General features: G+C 37.2%; 2 protein-coding genes across 2 annotated transcripts in view; both read right to left on the reverse strand.

Moving 5' to 3' along the window:
- The window catches only part of LOC139134985 (tripartite motif-containing protein 2-like), a 29,126-nt gene extending 20,313 nt beyond the window's left edge, over positions 1 to 8,813 (reverse strand). Inside the window, exons 1-2 of the mRNA XM_070702124.1 lie at positions 8,674 to 8,813; positions 6,858 to 7,082 (exon numbers count right to left, since the gene is read on the reverse strand). Of these exons, the coding sequence (XP_070558225.1) occupies positions 6,858 to 7,082; positions 8,674 to 8,728 (280 nt within the window). The 5' untranslated portion in view covers positions 8,729 to 8,813. The remainder of the gene's footprint in view (positions 1 to 6,857; positions 7,083 to 8,673) is intronic.
- Positions 8,814 to 8,889: 76 nt separating this feature from the next.
- On the reverse strand, positions 8,890 to 20,611 carry LOC139134982 (uncharacterized). Its single transcript, XM_070702109.1, has 6 exons — positions 20,419 to 20,611; positions 16,828 to 17,301; positions 15,787 to 15,866; positions 13,873 to 13,951; positions 11,465 to 11,968; positions 8,890 to 9,029 (listed from the first exon to the last, which is right to left on the reverse strand). Exons 1-6 carry the CDS (start codon positions 20,531 to 20,533, stop codon positions 8,890 to 8,892), a joined length of 1,392 nt encoding a protein of 463 aa, XP_070558210.1. The 5' UTR covers positions 20,534 to 20,611.
- Positions 20,612 to 20,925: the final 314 nt, after the last annotated feature.

Below are 20,925 nucleotides of genomic sequence, written 5' to 3' on the forward strand. Positions count from 1 at the left end.
CAGTCTGTCTGTATTTAGGCCCATGTTTCATACAATTGGTGGTTTGGTTTGATAACTATATTTGGTATATAGGGATAACCTAGCAATACAATTTTTTGACAAAATGTGACATGACTTCGGTGACCTTTGACCTCAAATATACATATTTGTCCATAACTCAGTAACCACAAGTGCTACACCCTTCATGTATAGTATGATGGGACACCTTATGATGCCACATATTGTACCTCATTAATTATGTGCATATCTAATTTTGAGCAAGCCAACAGAGCCAGAGGTGTGATTTTTGATATATAGGGATAACTATAGGAGAGAATTTTTTTGACAAAATGTAATGTGACTCGGTGACCTTTGACCTCAAATATACATATTTGTCCATAACTCAGTAACCACAAGTGCTACACCCTTCATATTTGGTATGATTGGATACCTTATGATGCCACATATTGTAGCTCATTAATTATGCACATATCTCATTCTGAGCAAGCCAATAGAGCTGGATGTCTGATTTTTGGTATATAGGGATAACTATAGGAGAGAAATTTTTTGACCAAATGTCATGTGACCTTGATGACCTTTTACCTAAAATATATGTTTATGTCAATAAATAAGTAACTACAAGTGCTATGTCCTTTGTATTTAGTAGGATGGGAGACCTTATGACAACACATGCATGCTTTACCTCATTAATTTGCACACATCTAATTCTGGGCAAGCAAATAGAGCTAGAGGTCTGATTTTTTGGCATATAGGGATTAATTAGCAATATAATTTTTTTTTCAAAATGTCATGTAGACCTCAATGACCTTTGACCTTGATTATACATATATATGCATATCTCAGTAACCACAAGTTCTATACCCTCCAATTTTGATAGGATATTAGACCTTAAGATGTCACATCTTGTACCTCATTTATTATGCGCATATGTATTTCTTGGCTGGCCAATACTGCTAGAGGTCTGATCTTTTTCCCGATTTACAACCATAACTTAAGACATGCCTCATGTGTTTCAAATTGGGAACAACGACATAGACCTATGTGCCCATATACACTCCAGTGATACTTCTTAATGACCACATTTCCCTGCCCCATCAAGACTAATACTCCTATTACAAGTAGGGACTGTCATTGTCAATGACTTGTTTAGTTAATGGTTGTATCACAGTATTCGATATTTCTAATTCTGTATTTTTTCCATTTTATATGCTGAATAAATACATTAAACATATTTCACTGTCTCCAGTACATTACATTTAAGTATTTTCACTTCATGCACTTATCCCTTTCACACATGTTCAAATATCTGACCAGAGAACAAACACTAAATAGTCCAGGATGGGAGCTACAGTGTCATTGACGCTATTTTATTATATCATGCTACCATGCGCCATTCTGATTGGACGAGAGCTCATTCTACCGATGCTAAGATACTGTTTTAGCACTGATAGCGGAGGTAAAACGGGCCCCTAAACCAGCATTTTCGAAAATGCCCGGTCGGTGCATTTGAACGTACCTATCTAAACCATAGACCCTCGACAAAAACCGAAATAGTCCACTTTGTTTCAAAGACCGAAGACCGAATTTTGATACACAGACAAAGTGTTGGTCTATAACTCACCTCTTAGTGTAAATAAGTTGAGATTGATGATCGATGACAGACATATCTGAAGCAGCACATTTCGGGTGTGATGCACACAACAAATATTAGGGCGACAGCACACCGTGCACTTTGCTTGATATTGCGGGAGTCGATACGCTATATACCGGTATCCTACCGCTCTTTAAAATGAAGATAGTATTCGTTCATACACAAATAAATTGACACTTCCTCACAGTAACAGTATGTCATATATTCTTTACCAAAGTTTGGGCTGTAACAGACCGGGATATCCTGACGATGTACACTAAGAAGTCCACATAACAATGGGATGACTCGTGGCGACTGCGACTAAATTTGACATCAAATGCAACGAGCAGTGTCAGCGTCTAGCTCTCCCTGCATCGGGCAACACACTCTGCACAACTGTTCATCACAGTTGCAGTCATCGCAAGTCTGGATTATTTCAAAACTTCTTGCTTCTGGTACAATTATCGTCCAAATTATCCGTCAAAAATAGGTCCTGTAACTTCACTGAGCCACCTCTGAATGTCGCTACGGCCGCGGTCGACGTATACCGCTTATACGGTACAGAATGAGACAAATCAATTTTAGTATGCCAAAAAAGCCAGGACTATTGTTCTTATGTAAATTTAAGAAAAAAAATGTTACTTTTTTTCTTTTGAGTTGAACTCTTGACCCATTTCTGTGTGACTTCAGCAGGTATTTTTTGACAAGTATAGTGTTCGTGTTGCATGCAAATAAAATGCAATGTCGATATGAACGTAATGCGTATTTATCGTGTGTCTGTAAGTAACCCCAACTTATGAAAATGCTCGGTCTCGGGCGCAGAATTTCCGACGTTCGATCTCTCAGACGTCCGTTTTCTGCATTTGGGGTTAGAATGATGAAAATACCCAAGTAAGACAACAAAGGCAAGCAAGTTGATATAATATACGGTAATAGCAATAACCCCCTTCGCAGTCGGGTATACACTCGATTTTGGTACAATTCGCTCCATATAGCACTCGCCTATCGGCTCGTGCTATATGTCGCGCATTTGTACCAAAATCTCGTCTACAGGGCTCGAAAATTCTCGCCGCCCGACGCCCGTGACAAGTGAATTTTGAGTCCGGGCAAGTGAAAACAACATTCTCCCAGCCCGACGGACAAGTGAATTTCAATGAGGCCACTGTACGTACGCGCTGCCACTCTCTCTAGTTCTTTGAGTGTACCGCTTTCGATATGGCCGGCCGATAAAATAGCTCTGTTCTGCTTGGTTACAAAATGGCAAAATATTGACGTCTTTGCACGCTCTTATGTTTTTTTCTTCTCATGAAATCATGTCACGATGCCTCCTCAACAGAAAACTACAGCTTACAATAAAATGTTGTAAGGTGTTGAAACAATTTACCCTCCTTCCTACAAAGTTGCAATGTATTGAACAATTTACTCTCCTTTCTACAAAGTTACAAATTACTTGGTACGTGAAGCAAACATTGTTGCTGTTCAATACTGCAATCAGGTCCCTCTCAGTCCCTCATGGACGGACCGTGCTACAATACATCATGGACGTATAACGACCATGAATATACTGAGGCTTGGCTTTGCCTGTGTGAGTCCCGCGTACCGACGTCCTTTTTAGTCCAAGTTTTAACTACTTTGCTTGAATCAAAATTTGACCTGCAATTACTCAGTTTGATAGTAAAAACCATTATTTTAAAGGAAACTTTCACAAACAGAGTCAGAATACAAGGGAAAAGGAGAAAAACTTGAGGTTTTCTAAAAGGTCAAATCTGGGTCATCTTATGTGATGTCATGATAAAGACCCTTTAAGTACACAATTATGGTTCAAAAGAAACCACCTAGGGAGGTCTAATAGGTACAATCTTATGATAAAAGGTAATTTCTTGCTTTCCAATTTAATGGCATTAGTTTGACTGTCAGTTTTAAATTAAATTTTATTAACAGTTATGGCAAAGGGAAATTGTCAACAGTAGTTGCAGTAAGCATATCCATTTCAAATCATCACATTAATATTTCTGCAGATTCCTCCAGTTTAATGATGTAACAGTGAACATCACCAGACATTTCTTGATGATATCAAAATATCAAATGAAAATGTTCCTGGGCTACAATGTTATCATTATCATTAAAACTATTACTACTCTTTAAAACATTGGGAAATGAATTGAACAATATCATTGTGTCTTGTTTAAAGGAATTTGACCTGACCCTTTTTGTCTCAAGAAAAATACTTATGCTGAAGATGCTATTGAGCCTGCTTGATCACAACTATGACATAACACCGCAATACTTGTATCTACACTGTCACTATGCTACCAAATGCTTTCTTCTGCATAGAAAATTTGTATTTGTGTGGCTAACAAAACCACATAAGGAGCTTGTAGTGTATATGTATGATAAGTTGTCATACTGTGAACACTGACTCAATGCTGCAGAAGTATTCTGTATCTGTGGTAATATACACTTCACATTGCTACCTGATTTTTAGAATTGCCACCTAATTATTTCTTGTGGCAAAAGTTTACCACTAGAAATGAATAAGTATTTCAATCCCTTCAATGTCATAAAAACACAGATAATTAATGTAATAAAAACTAAACAAATATTTCTTTAATGTAAAAACTATCATGAACAACATATAAAACATCTTGATTTGTAAAATTAGGAACTCCTGAATGCCGAGAAAGCTGTTTCTACACTTGAGATCATAAATTGTTTAAAAGTTGCACAAAGTGGCTACAAGAGTTTTGATTTGGTTAATGAGTTGGCTAATCATTTTGGTGACTAGGGGAACCCTGCAGTTTATGCACATACCACGTGGTAGCAGTAAACTAAATGATACTAAAAGTTTCACATGGGCACAATTTGACAGAACACCGGTGGCCTATTATATACTTACCCTTGGTGCACCTACCTGACTTGCCTATTTAACACAAGGTACCAGGTCATGATGACACACAATGACAATGTACCGGTGTTGTTTTATTGAAATACATTACATGTCCCCCCAAAATTTAATTTGTCCCCATTAAGACCTACTATGGGTCACTGTGTCCCAATGCTAGCAGAAGCTTGCTGAAACACTGTGCATGTATACGTTACATAAGATATTATTTTTGATACACAGAATAAGGACACAAATCAGTAAGTTACAGCTACTGTTTCTTTACAATTATGACATTAATAAAACCATACACATTTACTCCTTAAATCATCTGAAATTCAGGGCAAGTGAATTTTTCTCCGGACAAGTGAAATTGAAAATTCACTTGCCCTATGGCAAGTGAATTTTAAAAAAATTTTCGAGCCCTGGTGTATACCCTCCTGCGGCGGGGAATATTGCTTAATTAGATCAGACTCTGAATAACTTTAATTGTGGCAGTGAAGTGGCAGTGAAGTGGTAGTGCCTGATAAGTATTACTTGTGGAGCCGAGGGTGTGACTGGCATATAATCTAAATCCAAGACATTTTTAGCTCACACGTTCACAACCGTGAGCTAATGTCACAGCAATGTCAGTCTATCTATGTGTGTGTGTCTATCTGACTGTCCGTCTTTCTGTCTGTTGGTACGATATCTCAAGAATGGCTCATCAGATCAGAATCAAATCTGGTACATAGATTCTGTTTGGAAATGGTAAGATCTGATTAGTTTTGCAGTGGATGTAGCTTGCATATTTCATGCTCATTAGCATAATTAATGATTCCAGAAAAAACAGACACACATTGAGAATGGCTGCACAGAGTGGATGAGATTTGCTGTGTTGATCACACAAAGATTTAGCTGCCATGAAAGACATAAAGGGCTGACATGAAAGTTAATTGCTAATTTGCATATGAATTGATGGATTTTCCTAACTAGGGATCTATATCTGGATTGACTAATCAAAAGTAAACGAAACTTGCCATGTATATTGAAGATACCATGATTTAACATTATTGAAAGTCATTAAGTACTTTTACTTTAGCCAATTCCTAATTTGCATATCGAATGAACTCATAGTACAGATGAAGAACTAATAATGCTGTCCTGTAGTATTAGTATTTAGGGCTTGGTTTGAATACAGGTATGTCAGATACCTTTTTGTTGGACTCACATACCAAGCCATGAAATATCTATGCAAGTACAGGAAATCCCATGCATAAGATATAAGTACGGTATCTTAGGGTCTGAAAAAATATTTGTTTTGATCTGATCAAAATATTGCTTCCAAAGCCAAAAATGGTGCACATATTTGTAACTGTAACACTGTATGATATATACCGGTACTGACCAGCTGAACTAGGAGTTGCTCTACCACCAACCATCTCCTTCACAGACTTTGAATCCCTGGTCTTATCACCACTATCACTATAAGATCCACATATCTCAGGGCTCGAAATTAACTTTTTTCCCTGGTAGTCCACTTGGGCTACCATTTTCTGAAGTTGGTAGCCCAGTGACAATGGCTGGTAGCCCATGCATATTTTAGTTCAGGGATATTCTTTTTCGTTAACCCGGACAAGAAAAAGCTATTTTTCAAGATTCTGCCCATAAAGTGAATTTTCTAGTCATTTGATGTGAATATTGCACACCTTTAATACCCAAGGAAACAGGTATAATGGACGTTAGTGATACTCAAAAGTTTGGTGACCTATTGACAACCGGTTTCACTGTCAGAGTTGTATGCAAATTTTAATAGTCGTCATGACAACGATATGACCTTCTCAGCACTGAGACATACTGTAGCAGGGCTAAAAATAGACCATAGGCTTTCTGTAAGGAGGAGGCATATAATTTTTGTGTCTTTGTGATTCCTGTATTATGATTAAAATGCAACAAAAGTGAATTTTCATTGGCTATCATTTCCTATGCCTGCCATTCAAGTACGGCAGTTCAGAAATAGAAACTTTGTTGCAAAGTTCCGCGGCAAGGTCGCCGTCATAATTTGCGTAACAAAGTCATAGTCAGGCCTTTCTGTGTCCAGCTTAGTTTGACTGCATTTAGCTGGTCCCAAAGTGACAGACCGGATATAGCATGCCAAGTACTGACTGAATTTTAGGTCCCAGGCTTTGGTAGTCCTTGTGCGCTACCATTTCATGGAGTTTGGTAGCCCCTGAGAAAGGTTAGTAGTCTGTGGACGCGGGACTACCGCTAATTTCGAGCCCTGTATCTGTAGTGCCCCTGTACTAGAAAATACTCTACCACCAAACATCTCACCATGGACTCTGAATCACTTCACTTATCACTTACCATCGCTATATGAACCACTCTGTTCCTTTTTACCACCAGGTGTTGCCATACCACCAGCCATTGCAGAGGACACTGCACCACTAGACAACTCTTTACTACCAGCAGTAGCTGAACCACTCCATTCCTTTTTACCATCAGATGTCAATTTACTACCATCAGTTTTGCCCTTACGACCAACAAGTCCTTTTAAGAACTTGCCAAAAATACCACTGGAATCTTTCTTCTCTGTGGATGAACAAAAACTGCAAGTGGTGAGTAAATGTTTTGGTTTGAACACATACAGAACTGATGCTGTATTGGTTCTGTGACTACTAGAATCCCCCAATGGGCTGAGATAAGTGTCTAACACAAGTTTAAAAATATACGGTATCTGTCTGGCTCATATGAGATATTAATTCCTAAAAGAATATTAAGACATTCTATCTCAGCTCATTGGTGTGTAGGAATATTTTTATGATCCTCTAATACTTGCAAAATTTTGTGAAAAATTTCTTTTTTTTATTCCCTGAAGAAAAATATAGTTTGAATCCATCCACATCAAATGCTAAGTGAAAAGTATCTTTGTAAGTTTGGTTCTCACAGCCATACTTTCAGTAAAATTATGTAAAATACCGTCAAGGACAGTGTGCTCATTTCGGTTTGAATTGGTCCATCAAGAAATATCTAAACCAGAAAAACAAGAATGACAAATTTTGTAAATAAGGTCTGAAACTTTTAGGTACTGGAGGTCAACTTTAGGAGCAGGCTTATCAGAGGAATGTTTCAACACAGTCCTCATGGTTTCAGCAGGCCTGCCAATATCAGTTCAAGAACAATGACAAGAAATTACTCAAAGTTGATGGAATAGGCTGTTTCAGTCACTGACACCACTCCTACACATAATAAGTACACTGCATACAGATAGGTTAGAAAGGTAGTAGGAGCTCTGACTCAGATGTGTAGGCTGTTTCAGTTAACACCACCACTCCCTCACATTTGCAGGATTTTCACTTTTTCTTACCTCATTTGCATATCTTTGACAAATACATGTTCATTTGAACAATGTCACATCTCAACCCCTGGGTCTATCTGTACACCAAATACTAAGATGGTAGGTGCAGTGGTTTGGGAGCTTTTGCATTGGACAGACATACATCCGCACATACATACATACAGACAGACATACAGACGCCACCAACTCACATATATATAAGCTCTTCTTGGTATTTATAAATATACTAAATATGAGCTAAAAATGAATATTGAAATTAAGCACCCTAACATAGTCTGTTCGACGGCACATCTTTACACATTTCATTTGCAAGAAAATTCACAAAACCAGCTCACTTTGAAGTGAATCCTCAGTTTGTAGCATCCTATTCATCAATTAATATGCATGCCACCAGCATGAAGACATGTAATGACCAACAGGCTCTCATTTCATGAATGTACACCTGGTATGTTCAATTCATGCTATATGAGGGAGTTTTAGAACACATTGATCCACAATTTTGTTGTCTTTTATGTTTTCCTTGCAAAAGCCTCATCCCTTCCACTCCCATGATGTGGTTGAATGATCTATTTTCCATTCACATTTCAACTTTGATCTATTATTATGATAAATTCTTTTGGAAAACCAGAAATGTTTCCTTCCATGTGCCATAAACAGGACTAACGGATATCTGTCTATAAATAGAAGTGTTTGCCTCATGCTTTGCTGAATCATGGTTAAAACTGAACGTATACAAAACTGTTAATTAAAGTTGACAACACTGTTTTCTCTATGAATTATGTTAACCTTATTAATATGCCAAACCATACGCTAAACTTTTATTACCTGTCTGATGCTCTGTTGCTGTAGTGATCATTCCATGTTCCTTCATGCCAATCATTATAGGTTGTGTTGGTGTGGCTGTCCTCTAATATCTCACTTCCATCTTGCCAGTCACCTCAGGCTGAGTTGATGTGGCTGTCTCCATCTCACTTCCATCCCTGACAGTCATCTCAGGTTGTGTTGATGTGGCTGTCTCCATCTCACTTCCCTCCCTGCCAGTCATCTCAGGTTGTGTTGATGTGGCTGTCTCCATCTCACTTCCCTCCCTACTGGCCATCTTAGATTGTGGTGCAACTCTTTCTCAATCTCAGTGATTTTAAGTTTGATGTTCTCATCATCTGCTGAAGTACCAGTCACTTCTAAATAACCAATAGTAGAGATATTGTTAATGTAAACTTTTGAATGAGACAATGCTCATTGACATAAAAACAAGGTTCTGACATATAGACTTTTTGAGTCTAAATACCACCAGTTTTCAATTTTGATACCAAATGAAAATACAATGGCCTTTGGGACAACCATTGCACCCTCTGTGAGTTGGAAACCAGTCAGAGAGATATTACATCTCCAATTTCAAAAAGATTGAAACAAAATCTCTTCATGGTGATTGAGCTGGCAATTATTTTTATTATGAAGTTTATTTGCTTGTTGATGGTCTGTTTAGGTAGTTTTGGTCTAATTTTAACCTCAATGTGAAACCTTTAAGTGTCCAGCATCAAGGAAAATTAATGTTTTTGACAGAAAATATTATGAAATGTGTAATAAATCAGTCACACCATGAAGTTCAGAAGTTTGAAAGGGCTAGCATTTTGTGAACTGAAAATTTATTTGGAACTGACCACCAACTCCTGAAAATCCATCTATTCCTTTTACATGTTAAAATTTGCCAAAACATGATTACAAGAAAACATGTTTGCTTGAAATTAAAGGATATGTAATCAGCGTCTGCTCACTGACTAGTACCACCATTCAAATGAGAGATTGGTTCATCAAAAAGCCTACTTACAATTTACTCTCAACTTTATTACAAATCACTACAGTGGTTGTTATTACAAATTACTCCAAATTTATTTCAAATTGCGCTAGTTCAATTATTACAAATTACTCCAAAGTTTATTAGAATTTACTGCAGTATATTACAAATTACCACAAAATTTTATTACAATTTACTGCAGCAGCAGTATACAAATTGCGAAAGTATTACAAATTACTGCTCTACAGCCTTGATAGCAGGTAATATTTTCACTTCCATTACTTGCCAATATGTACCATAAATGCCACCAATGGGTTGAGTTATTCAGCACTTTGGTTAAAATAGGGGTATTAATTCCACTGTAAATCAGGATCTAACATGGGGTTGAGTGGAAATTCAGAAAATACAAAACCAAATTTCAACTGTCTGCTCCTGTCTTACAAGCGACATGACTCCATGGCTCTCACAACTGCACTCATGACAAAAAGCATACGAATGACAATCAGGGTGCACGTCAAGCCTATTTTACACTCCCCTGAGGAATATAGCGTCAATGACACTTGGCTCACATTTCGTTCCATGTGGCAGGCAGTGTGTGATACTTCAATAACTTCATCCCTGGAACATGCATCCCATCTTTCAAAGCAATCAGACCAGCGAGTTCAGAGAAAAAACTTTTTTACCCAAAAATACAAATATGAAAATTTCAGCACAATTTGAAGACACTCAACTAAGGTTGCCTCTATGTACATGCATACAAAGTTTCAAAGCAATCAGAATAGTAGTTTAGAGAAAATGATTTTTTCACCAAAAATATGAGGCAACTTGCCCCCAAAATATATGAAAATTTCTCCACAATTTTTTTAATCTGACAGAAGACAACCTTAATATCAAGAGTATCAAGTTTCAAAGCAATCCAATTAGAACTTTTGTGGAAAATGATGTTTTGACCAAATATTGCAAAAATTGACTCAAAAATACAAATATGAAAATTTTACAATTTGAACAAATCTGACAGAGGCCAACCCTAGGATCATGTACTAAATTTCAAGGTAATGGGACGACCAAAAATTGGAAAAATTGCCCAAAAAATATAACTATCAAAATTTCACCTCCATTTGACCAAATCCAACTAAAAGTCACTCACCATAAAGAAGCTGCATACCAAGTTTCAACCAAATCTGGCTCGTGGTTACAGAATTTGAGTAATTTGCTTCATGTTCCCTTTTTTACCTCATTTGCATATTTTTGACACTGACATGTTCATTTGAACAAATTCACATCACCATCCTTGGGTGCACCTGTACGCCAAATACTAAGATGCTGCAGTTTGGAAAATTTTGATGTGGATGGATATAAATTCACCCATACTAACATACATTATACACACAGACATACAGATTTCACCAACCTACCATATAAGCTCTCTTGGTATATATACTTATACCAAATGTGAGCCAGATTATACTCTTTGATTCAAGAAAAATTTAAACATTGAACATGTAGATAAAAGTACTTAATTTACTTCTTAAAGGAAATTTTAAGAAACTCCTAATTCATTTTAACCTTGAGAGGGGACACTGATTGCATTACTAATATATAACTTTTAAGAAAATGATATAATCTCATAATTGCCCATTCCGGTTGGATGTATGATTCGAGTCCTTATATATAAATAAATAAATAAATAAATAAATAAATAAAAATAAATAAAATGTAGTTGTATTTATGATTCCAGTTCTTACATGTACCGGTACATGTATGTTATATTTAAATCAACCAATCAATGAATCAATCAATATTAAGGTTAGTTTAACTTACCCTTCTCATCCATTGCAGAGGTGACAATTGTTTCACCAAGTTGTATCTCTTCAGCAAGTTTCTTCAGCATTTCAATATCAGATTGTGCATCAGATACATGTACTTGTTCCAGTTGTGTCCTCAGTCCAGTTATTACTTTTTCTTTTTCTTTAAGCTGAGTTTTTAGTGTATTGATTTCACTAAGCTGTGTAGAAACTACTTTTCCAGCATTTTGATACTGTTGCAAAGATTCATCAAGTTGCATTTTTAATTGTGATTTTTCCTGTAGCGCATCAGTTAACCTGCCTTCCAGAATTATCTTCTCTGTGAAAGCCTTGTCAAGCTGCCTTTGTAGAGACTGAACTTTAGACTTTGCCAGTGCCAAGTATCTGATGTCAGAATCTGTGAGTTGATATTTGCTTGGTTTTATTGGTAGTAAACTTCTAGCCTGTAAACTTAGTGACTCATATGCTGTTGAGATGGACAGAGTTGGGTCACTATGTTGTGTGAGTTTTTCCTCTAATCCTGTAAAACGACAAGATATAGGCAGTATACCAACTACTTTCTATTACATCGGCTTTTGCTGCTAAAACTGCTTATTTTACCATGAACATTGCCAAATATATAGTTTTCTTTATCCAGTTAATTTAAGAAGAGTTTTTCAGAGAACACAGGTATGCTTTGACAGAGTTCACAACAAGACATCCTGCATAATGAGGAGAACAATTATGCCATTACGTGATGATAGATGGTGATTTCATGATGATAGATTGGTGATTTCATGACGAGACTACTGCTACTTGCAGGTACCACCACTAAGCAGTGGTTCATGATGACTCTATCATTATTGTCATTTTCTATTTGTTCCTTGGACCTCGTATACACACGCTTTGAATGATGCTGATTATTGGATCTCTTTTGATGTCATTTTGCTCTAATATATCTTTTCCCAATGACTGGATTAATCACCATATGAATATTGTTCATGCCATATCTCATTCCATACAGTGATACAAATATAAGGTTGACTACTTAATTAATAGTGCATATAATTCCATTACTCCTTAAATGTTCATTGGTCTAAGTGTATGACTAACTTTTAAGTATGGAATCAATATCACACATCAACAACATTAAAGGCGGAGCCTCCCTTCAAAAGGGCGCGAAGCTATGGAGGTGTTCATTGTGTACAAATGTAAGTGGACACTAAACAGGCAACACGTGGGCACACACGCTCCAGAAAATGGCACTTTTTAGTTTTCAAGACGCAAAAAACGCAGACTGGCAAGCAGTCATCGCGAAGCTGCTGCCAATCTAACGCTGTGGTTATATTCAAATTCTAACATGACTAAAAGACGATTTTTAGGAAATTTGAGCGTTGGTGGTGAGGAATCAATGACCGTTGGCGATTTGAACCAACCGTCAATCAAAACATTGTATTAAGTCTGTTTGCAGGATTAGCAAAAGGTGCCAAAAGGTTGAGATCAGTTTGTGTAATTAATGTTACAGAAATCAAACATCGTACTAGCCAAGTGTTTGACTGGGCGAAGAACTCCACTAATGCGAGAACCTGGGATTGAAAACTGACGCTTTAACTTTTGAGTTTCTGTTACTGCAAGGCGATAATATGACAATACAGTAAAGAGGACACAAATTTGACTTTCAGTAAAAGATACCTTCTGACACCAAGTAGTGCTAAGATTTCCTGCCTAACTCATGGTATGTTAAACTGTGTCTGCCATTTTGATCACTGCTCAATCATATCAAACTGAAATGCTCGCACTTTTCATTGTATGCACACCATGCACTCACAGTGGATGACTTAATGGTTTCAAGTTTGGGATCAATCTCAAACAACAACAGCTTTTACTTTTGCTGTAAATGAATACCCTCTACGATTTGCTGTTTGTGATTCATCCCAAACTTGAAACCAAGTCCCTCACTGAGACTGCATGGTGTACATTAAACGAAAGGTTTGATAGCAAGCATTTCAGTTTGATATGATACAAGTAGTGATGAAAATTACTGACATGATTAAGTTTAGTAAGATACTAGATTATAATAAAGTTCTAAATTTTTAAAAAGTACTAAAATGATACCTGTGTATGGACAATGTTTCCTGTGAATACACAGAAATAGAGAGGCCATCATTGCTCTGTATGGATATGACCTAGCTCACCTCAAGCAAGACCATCTCTGTACCTGTAATTCTGCACACTAGTATTCATCATTACAGGACAAAGTATGGTATACTAGGATGAAAATCCTGATGTTTGCATATTTACCGGTATTTAGTTATTATGTCATTGGAGTTGATATATCTAAACTATACATTATCTGGTTAAAGTAGTTTTAAGTTTTTAGGAGCTAGGTCCTGGTTTTAACTTTGTTATAAGATTCAGGTTCAGCAGGTAATTTTGAATACTCACTTTGTCCAAGGTTACATGTAGTTTGGGATGGTTCAACAATTGGATCACTTGCTTGCTGAAACAAATCAGGTTCTTCAGTCTGACAAACAAATCAGAGAAGTTATTTTTGCAAAAAGTCCACACTCATGGTTTGCCATAATCTCATAACATTTCCTATGCATCACTGATATTTTGCCATTTTGTTGTAATAGCATAATACATGTATAATCTTAAATGTATGCTAAATATTCAATTCAATTCAATTCAATATGATGTATACTGCTTATATATGATGTGACTGCTCAGAATTTGATCAATGTAACTGTAATATGAAGTTGGCTGTCATATAATGACTTCATGTTGCCTCAAAATCCTAATAGCATATACCAGACATCAGTAGTAAAATGTATTTAACAACTGAATAATTACAAGTTCATTGCAGGTAATTCTAAATGACTGGGGTGCATTGAAGATTAAATATCACTGTACATAATTGTCACTGTACGAACTTTAGCTACAGTGAGAGGGGAGAGAATTTACTCACATCTTGTGTAGCAATATGCTATAACGACCTTGAAGTGGATACTGTTATTATATTATCAATGTGTGTTTCTTAACTTTTTAAGCAGTTGTTTAGTTTGCCATAGCACCTGAATTTAGTCAGAGTCATCGAATGAACCTTGAAGGCTTGGGACCATGTATTTTGAAGATGGACACTCAGCCATGAAAACTGACGTGACGCTTACAACGTGTTCAATCAGTGAGGTGAATGCTGCATGTTTCAACATGGCAGGACTAACACACTATATTAGATGGAGTACTAAATTCATTGAATTTTAATATTCATTTAATTTTTTCTCATCTTGAATGTTGTGATTTTTGTTTTCTGCGTGACCATTGTTAAAACATTAGCCTTCTTTGTAAATTTTTTAGTTGACTGTCCCGTCTTAGGTATTCTACTCGCTTATCACAGTCAGCATCATAGGGTACAGGGAACAGTCCCCTGGGGTGGGGAGGAAGGTGTTTTTGTGCAACGGTTTACCTTATTTGATTTTATTAATTTTGACTATGATATTTCAAATAAAGAGTTCAACTCTACACCGTCTGACTGCTTATTATTACCGACAAGTCCTTATCTCCTCTCCAACTTATGTATACACCTCTGTAATTGCTCCGACAACATTGCCAACTTGCTTTCGACTCCAAACTGTCTGACTGTGTTTCCAATGCCTACAATTCCTTATCTCCTCTTCAACCAGTGCACATACCACTCTAATTGCTGCGCAAACATTGCCAACTTGTTAATGACTGAGCGTATCAGCGGATTAGCTTAATAAGTCAACATCACAGCCGTCACACACACACACACACACACACACACACACACACGTAGTGAAATAACGGCTGTGGTGTTGACTCAATCACTTAATCCGCTGATATGGACAGCGGATTAGCAAGTTGGCAATGTTGTCGGAGCAATTACAGAGGTGTATACACAAGTTGAAGAGGAGATAAGATAGTCAAAATTAATAAAATCAAATAAGGTAAACCGTTGCACAAAAAACACCTTCCTCCCCACCCCAGGGGACTGTCCCCTGTACCCTATGTCAGCATCAGCGGTCACCCAGTAAGGATAGTTAGTTTGTTATGTAGTAATAATAATAATAACAACAATAATTTTAAAAAAAGGGAAGCAGAACAATGTAAATTAACAACATCAAAATGATTTTGACAATATGGGTATAACATCACATACCAAAATACTAGATGTTTCAAGATATACTATGTGGTGATCTCTAATTGAGGTTACTATTTGTATTTTTAGTTTATGATGAGGCATAGTCTTGCATGACAAACTGACATAATACAATTTTGTTTTCCTTGTGGTGCTGTCGAGTCACATTAACATGTAAGACATGATATATTTTCTTTTACCTCTGAATCAAAGTTACAATGACCATCATCGTCTTCTATTTCATCACGGAATATAACTGGCTGAACTCCCCCACCGTCACCTGGAAGAAAGAAAAATTACAATTAGGCAGAGAAAAGCTAATTATGAGATTACTGAGGACTTTTAGATTTTATTTTATTTTTTTCGCAGTCAGAATAATTATCACAACTGAGCTTGATTGTTGTGCCCCTATTTTTAAGGATGGGCTTAGTGTTTTGGACTGTGATGACTTCGCTTGGTGACAGCAGGACAGTAAGATGTTCAAATCCGATTGAAACTCTACTGAATTGTATATAGAAGCTATTTAAGAGACATAGTTGCTCCTTTTTGAGCTTTTTTCATGAATTTTATTTGATATGAAAAGTAATTTGTGTTGTTTGACTTCTTGAAACATGCTGAAATACTTGTCACACAGTGCACAAACTCAACTCTACTTGTTCCCAGAAAACATCCAATGAAACTTTTTATGGTCTGTACCAAAAAATCAAAACAAAATATTCTGGTGTTGCAACTCCCACCATGCTTTGCTGAACATACACTGTTACATAATGTTTGGACTGCAATACACAAACTTTTGTAATGTAATCTTTTTTGGGGTCCCTTTCATATTGATAAGGATAGCGTTTTTTCCTTACATCATGGCAATGTTAATTTGTCACAGGAAAGTAAGTTGGAATAGGAAAAATCCAATTTCTTCAGCGGTCACAAACAAATAGTCTGTTTGCCTTTAGCGATAGGGTAATATAATTTCATCCTCTACACTGAGTGACTCCATGCAAGTATTCAAAGTTTTCCTGATATTACAAAAAGGTAAAAACAGAGGCACTTTTTCCGTTAATGTCTTGAATTTAATTATTGAGGTGGCAACTATGCTTTGTGAACTGTGATTTAAGATAATTAAAAAGACCACTTACATTTTGTGATAATTTTAAAAGCAATAACATAAAATCATAATGAAGAAACAGCACATTTACAAACAGCCTGTGTGATGATTTGTGAGAGCAAATTTAGAATGAGCTTACGGATAATGAAGAAACGTTCAATTTCTTCAAACTTCACTGTGTCATATGTAGCTTTCAACTGCAGTGTTATTCCAACTTTGGCAGCTATCTCTCTCATTTCATCTGTTATCAGCAGTGGTTCCAGTGCTTTAGCCAGATTTCTAGATCTACAAGTCTGCTTCAACCTGTAGAGATAATAAAGTGTTAAAATCTTCAGCAAGATTCCCAAAGACTCTGCTGTCATAGTTGTTGGATCCAGACCAACTTTCTCCTTGCAGACTTTCTTTACTTCATTGCAATTGTCTTCATCTGCCAGCACAGCTTGCACTCTGCGTTTCAGTCCCTGTTCACATTCTCCCCATGCAGCCTTCACCTCATTCTTTTTTCTTTCCTGCAGCCTTTGAAGTTGTATAGAGACGGCTTTGGCTTGTTCTTCTAGTTGTCTTAGGCGTTTTTGAAGCATCTCCTCATCCAAGGCTACTTTAACAAGGCAATCTGATGTATGATAAAAAGATGGCGTAAATAGTCGAAAAATACAGTGTGATTGATAAATTAACATGGTAAATTGAAGCTGTTGTTTTGCTTATTTGTTTCTTATTTGTGTCCTGAATTAAAGGTTAATAGTGTGAATAATTTGTATTGATGACCAATGCTAGGAATTCTCAATTTAAATCGCTTTTAGTTGTCCTTAACATGAATAACTTGAATCTTCAGTGTTATGGGTTGATAATTGAGATGTTTGATTCTTCTTCGATCCATACATCATAAAATGTAATCATTTACTTTGCTCGTTCATTAAATGGTCATGTAGTGTGACAGAAGTGAATCCAGTATACAAATTGCCCACATTTAAATTGATCCACTGCTGCAAATTTACTTAGACAATTACAGTGTTACCATAGACTGTGATAGTCCTAAATTGTAGAATTTGTACAGCATTAAAGAGGAAAGTCCCCTACAAAAGGGGGATTATGATAAGACTATGCAGATGTGAAAAAGCCACGCTACGGGTAAGACGCACTTGATTTGCTCCAAGATTTCCGGAAATTCACGACGGGTTAACGGCGTTAATTTCCGTCCAATCTCATACATGACACTGTGAATGTATAGCGACTGCCTATATGTCGAAAAAAAACTTGAAAAACACTGTTATTTAACACAGAGAACGCATATTTTCACAAAGCGTGGTTCCAGAATGTCCATTTGACCTCTGTTCTAAATGTTAATGTATGCTGCCAATCATGATTACTCAAATTCAAATTGCGGCCTGGGCGATCTTGATCCTTGCGGAGCACAACTAACAAAGCGTACTGACTTATCACTAAAATCACCGTTATGTACCTAAACATACGCATGTATACACAACCACATACAACGTACACGATAAGACACATGTAATGAACAAGCAAGAAGCGGCATTTTCTTTTTGGAGTGATTGGTGGTCTTGAAAAAACGTTTTGTATGTGTTCCTGTAAAAAGTTATGAACATTGAGAGTCTTCACACGTCGTTTTGAAGGCAATCAAAATTTCATTTCTTCCTTCAGGCATCGAAACTGAAGAATCTTTTCACTCACATTTTGAGGAAGTACCTTTGGCATTGTGACAACTTTGGTCATTGTTTTTATCAGTTGATTCAATTCAGTTGAGCTGAGTGGAATGGAAATATCAGTGTTACCACTGTTACTGGCTACGTCAACATTGCGTAGTAGATCGATCATCCATACTCGAGTACTCATCGACGACGACCACAGCCTTGCACTGTGCACAGCTGTCCTGGGGGAGTCATCAGCGTCATTTATTCTTTACCAATGTATTTCAAAATACTTGACTGACCATTGTCACAGATTACTGGTAGTTCCTTTGTTGAAGTTTCTGGCTTAAATATGGTGAACTGCAAGCAGCGTATATAGTATTCACATATACAGGCTCATCTATGGAACTACGGACAACTTTTCCACTACGTCTCAGTCACATGTCATTTGCATATTACGAACGGTCGTCGATGTTTTCCGAGGTTAACTATCCGAGGTAACCGGATATGCAACCTGCGCTTCTATACTTCGGGTCATGCTGTTGCATACCAAACTCTAAACTGGGGATCGTAACGTTTTAAATCAGTTTTACTCAAAATTTCTTCACCCTTTTCTGTGATTTGTTCGAAATACCAAAATTACACTGAAAATAAGCTTACGAATGAGTGAAGATTTGTTTTTCAAAGTCACAAGTTTTTTCCGTTGCAAGCTGCGTGTAACCCGGCCGCGCGACGTCTTTTACCAGTGACCGGCTATTATCTACATCACTGCCAACCAAAAAAACCATAAAGCTACAAACAGTAGAAGGTTCTAACTTACGATTGCTTACGATCACAATCTGCTGCCGTCCTTAGAGACTATTTTTTACATCCATGGCTAGACTTTCCCCTTAGGCCTATTGTTTATATGTCTAGTTTGCGCGCTTGTACCGAGCACGAGATGTTCAGGGCTAGATTTGAACTCGATACAGTGCCCGAGGAAATTCTCTCCTGAACTAAGTCAAGACCTTCGTTTTCTATCTTCCTTCCGAAGCTCGTAAAAATATGTCCATTTCAACTACTGGCTTCAATCACAGCGCCTTCACATTCAAATCACCCGCTGCTGTTGTGAGAAAGTATCCGTTCCATGTTGAAAGCCGGGGTTGAAACCAGGGGGTTGAAAACCGGGTCCCGTTTGAAATCGCAACGGAATATGCACACATCTACTTAGACGCAAAAAAGTTAGCAGAAATTCAGAGATGTATTGAAAGCCATACATCGTTGCTGTTTATTGAGTAAATTGTATGATGGAAATTCGTCTCCGAACTCGGCGATACATGAGCGGCCCATTCTGTTTCATAACTTCCTAAAGTATACATGTATTTCTATTGCATACCACAGCGGTCATCGCATCGCTGTCTATCGAACCACAAAACGACTGTGATTTGAATTCAGTAAATTTTGATTGGATTCGAACTCAAAACGTACGGCATACAGTCACCTTAGTAGAGAAGAAATCACAGTCAAGGAAGGTCTGTCGACCAGACCACAGCCCCTCGACCACTCCACAAACCCTAGTTATAATGTAGTCTCGAATCGTGTGAACCCTACACACTTCCGTAATATTCAGGCAGAGGTGATAATCGGTAGTTCCTGGTGTAAAAGATAGTTTATTTTATTCTGATAAGCCAACGACTAAGCAAGTGTTTAACCATCCCGCCCAGTGTTTACCAACAACCAACGTCACTACGACGTTGCCTATTGTGCGCCCACGGCGCTGGACTTTCCTCTTTAAATGGTATAACTGCTTGATCATGTGGGCCTGGAACTTTATTCATATATCTTTATAATACTATAATAAATGAACAGAACTCACGACTGAAATTACTGTGAAATGTAGTGGTAGCTCTGTATTTCACGACTCATGTAGATGTGACAATTGGGAGAATGTTATTAGCTACACAGAAACTGCAATTACAGGACGTTCATTGTAAGCTGTATCTAAATTGGTATTGTGTGATTAACAGTCTCTCCTGTTTGCACAGCAATGCTCAGCTACTGAAAGGTATGATCATGCAACCTTGGATGTGGATATAAATTACCTTGTTGTTCTTCATTACAATTTCCGTCCTTTGCCTCCTCAGTGTTTGGTTTTTCATTTTCCGTCTCAGACCGCGTGGTCGTTGCTTGGCCAGACTCTGCATCTTCCTTATCCATCACATCACCATGTGTTTCTTTGACCGCTTGGCTTCCAATACCATCATCTTTAGTCACAGCTGTGTTGACAGTTTCCAGTCACTGACTCCGGAACTCCCTTTGATGATTGTGTGCTTGATATTCCAATGTTGATTGATGGTCTTTCATTATCTGGTGTAGTATAAGATTAAACAAGGGAAAATGGTCAACACACAGTCATTATTCTTTACATTAAGGCAAACTTAGTGTTTATAACATATCATTTTCAACTGCTTATTTTAAAAGTCGTTATGTTAACAAGCATAGTCACAATTTTTGTCTCACTTTGTTTTCTGTTTCGTCCTTTTCAGGTTACCCGACTTTTCACCATGATAACTTTGTCATCTCATGAGCTGTGGATTTCCCTTAAAAGG

Source organism: Ptychodera flava, chromosome 1 (assembly GCF_041260155.1).
Source record: "Ptychodera flava strain L36383 chromosome 1, AS_Pfla_20210202, whole genome shotgun sequence".
Lineage (NCBI taxonomy): Eukaryota > Metazoa > Hemichordata > Enteropneusta > Ptychoderidae > Ptychodera > Ptychodera flava.

Coding starts and splice junctions, on each gene's coding strand:
- LOC139134982 (XM_070702109.1), bottom strand. CDS start 20,533: ATGGATAAGGAAGATGCAGAGTCTGGCCAAGCAACGACCACGCGGTCT. Junction 15,867..16,827: donor TGAACGTTTCTTCATTATCC/GTAAGCTCATTC, acceptor TCTTTCTTCCAG/GTGACGGTGGGGGAGTTCAG. Junction 13,952..15,786: donor ATTGTAACTTTGATTCAGAG/GTAAAAGAAAAT, acceptor TTTGTTTGTCAG/ACTGAAGAACCTGATTTGTT.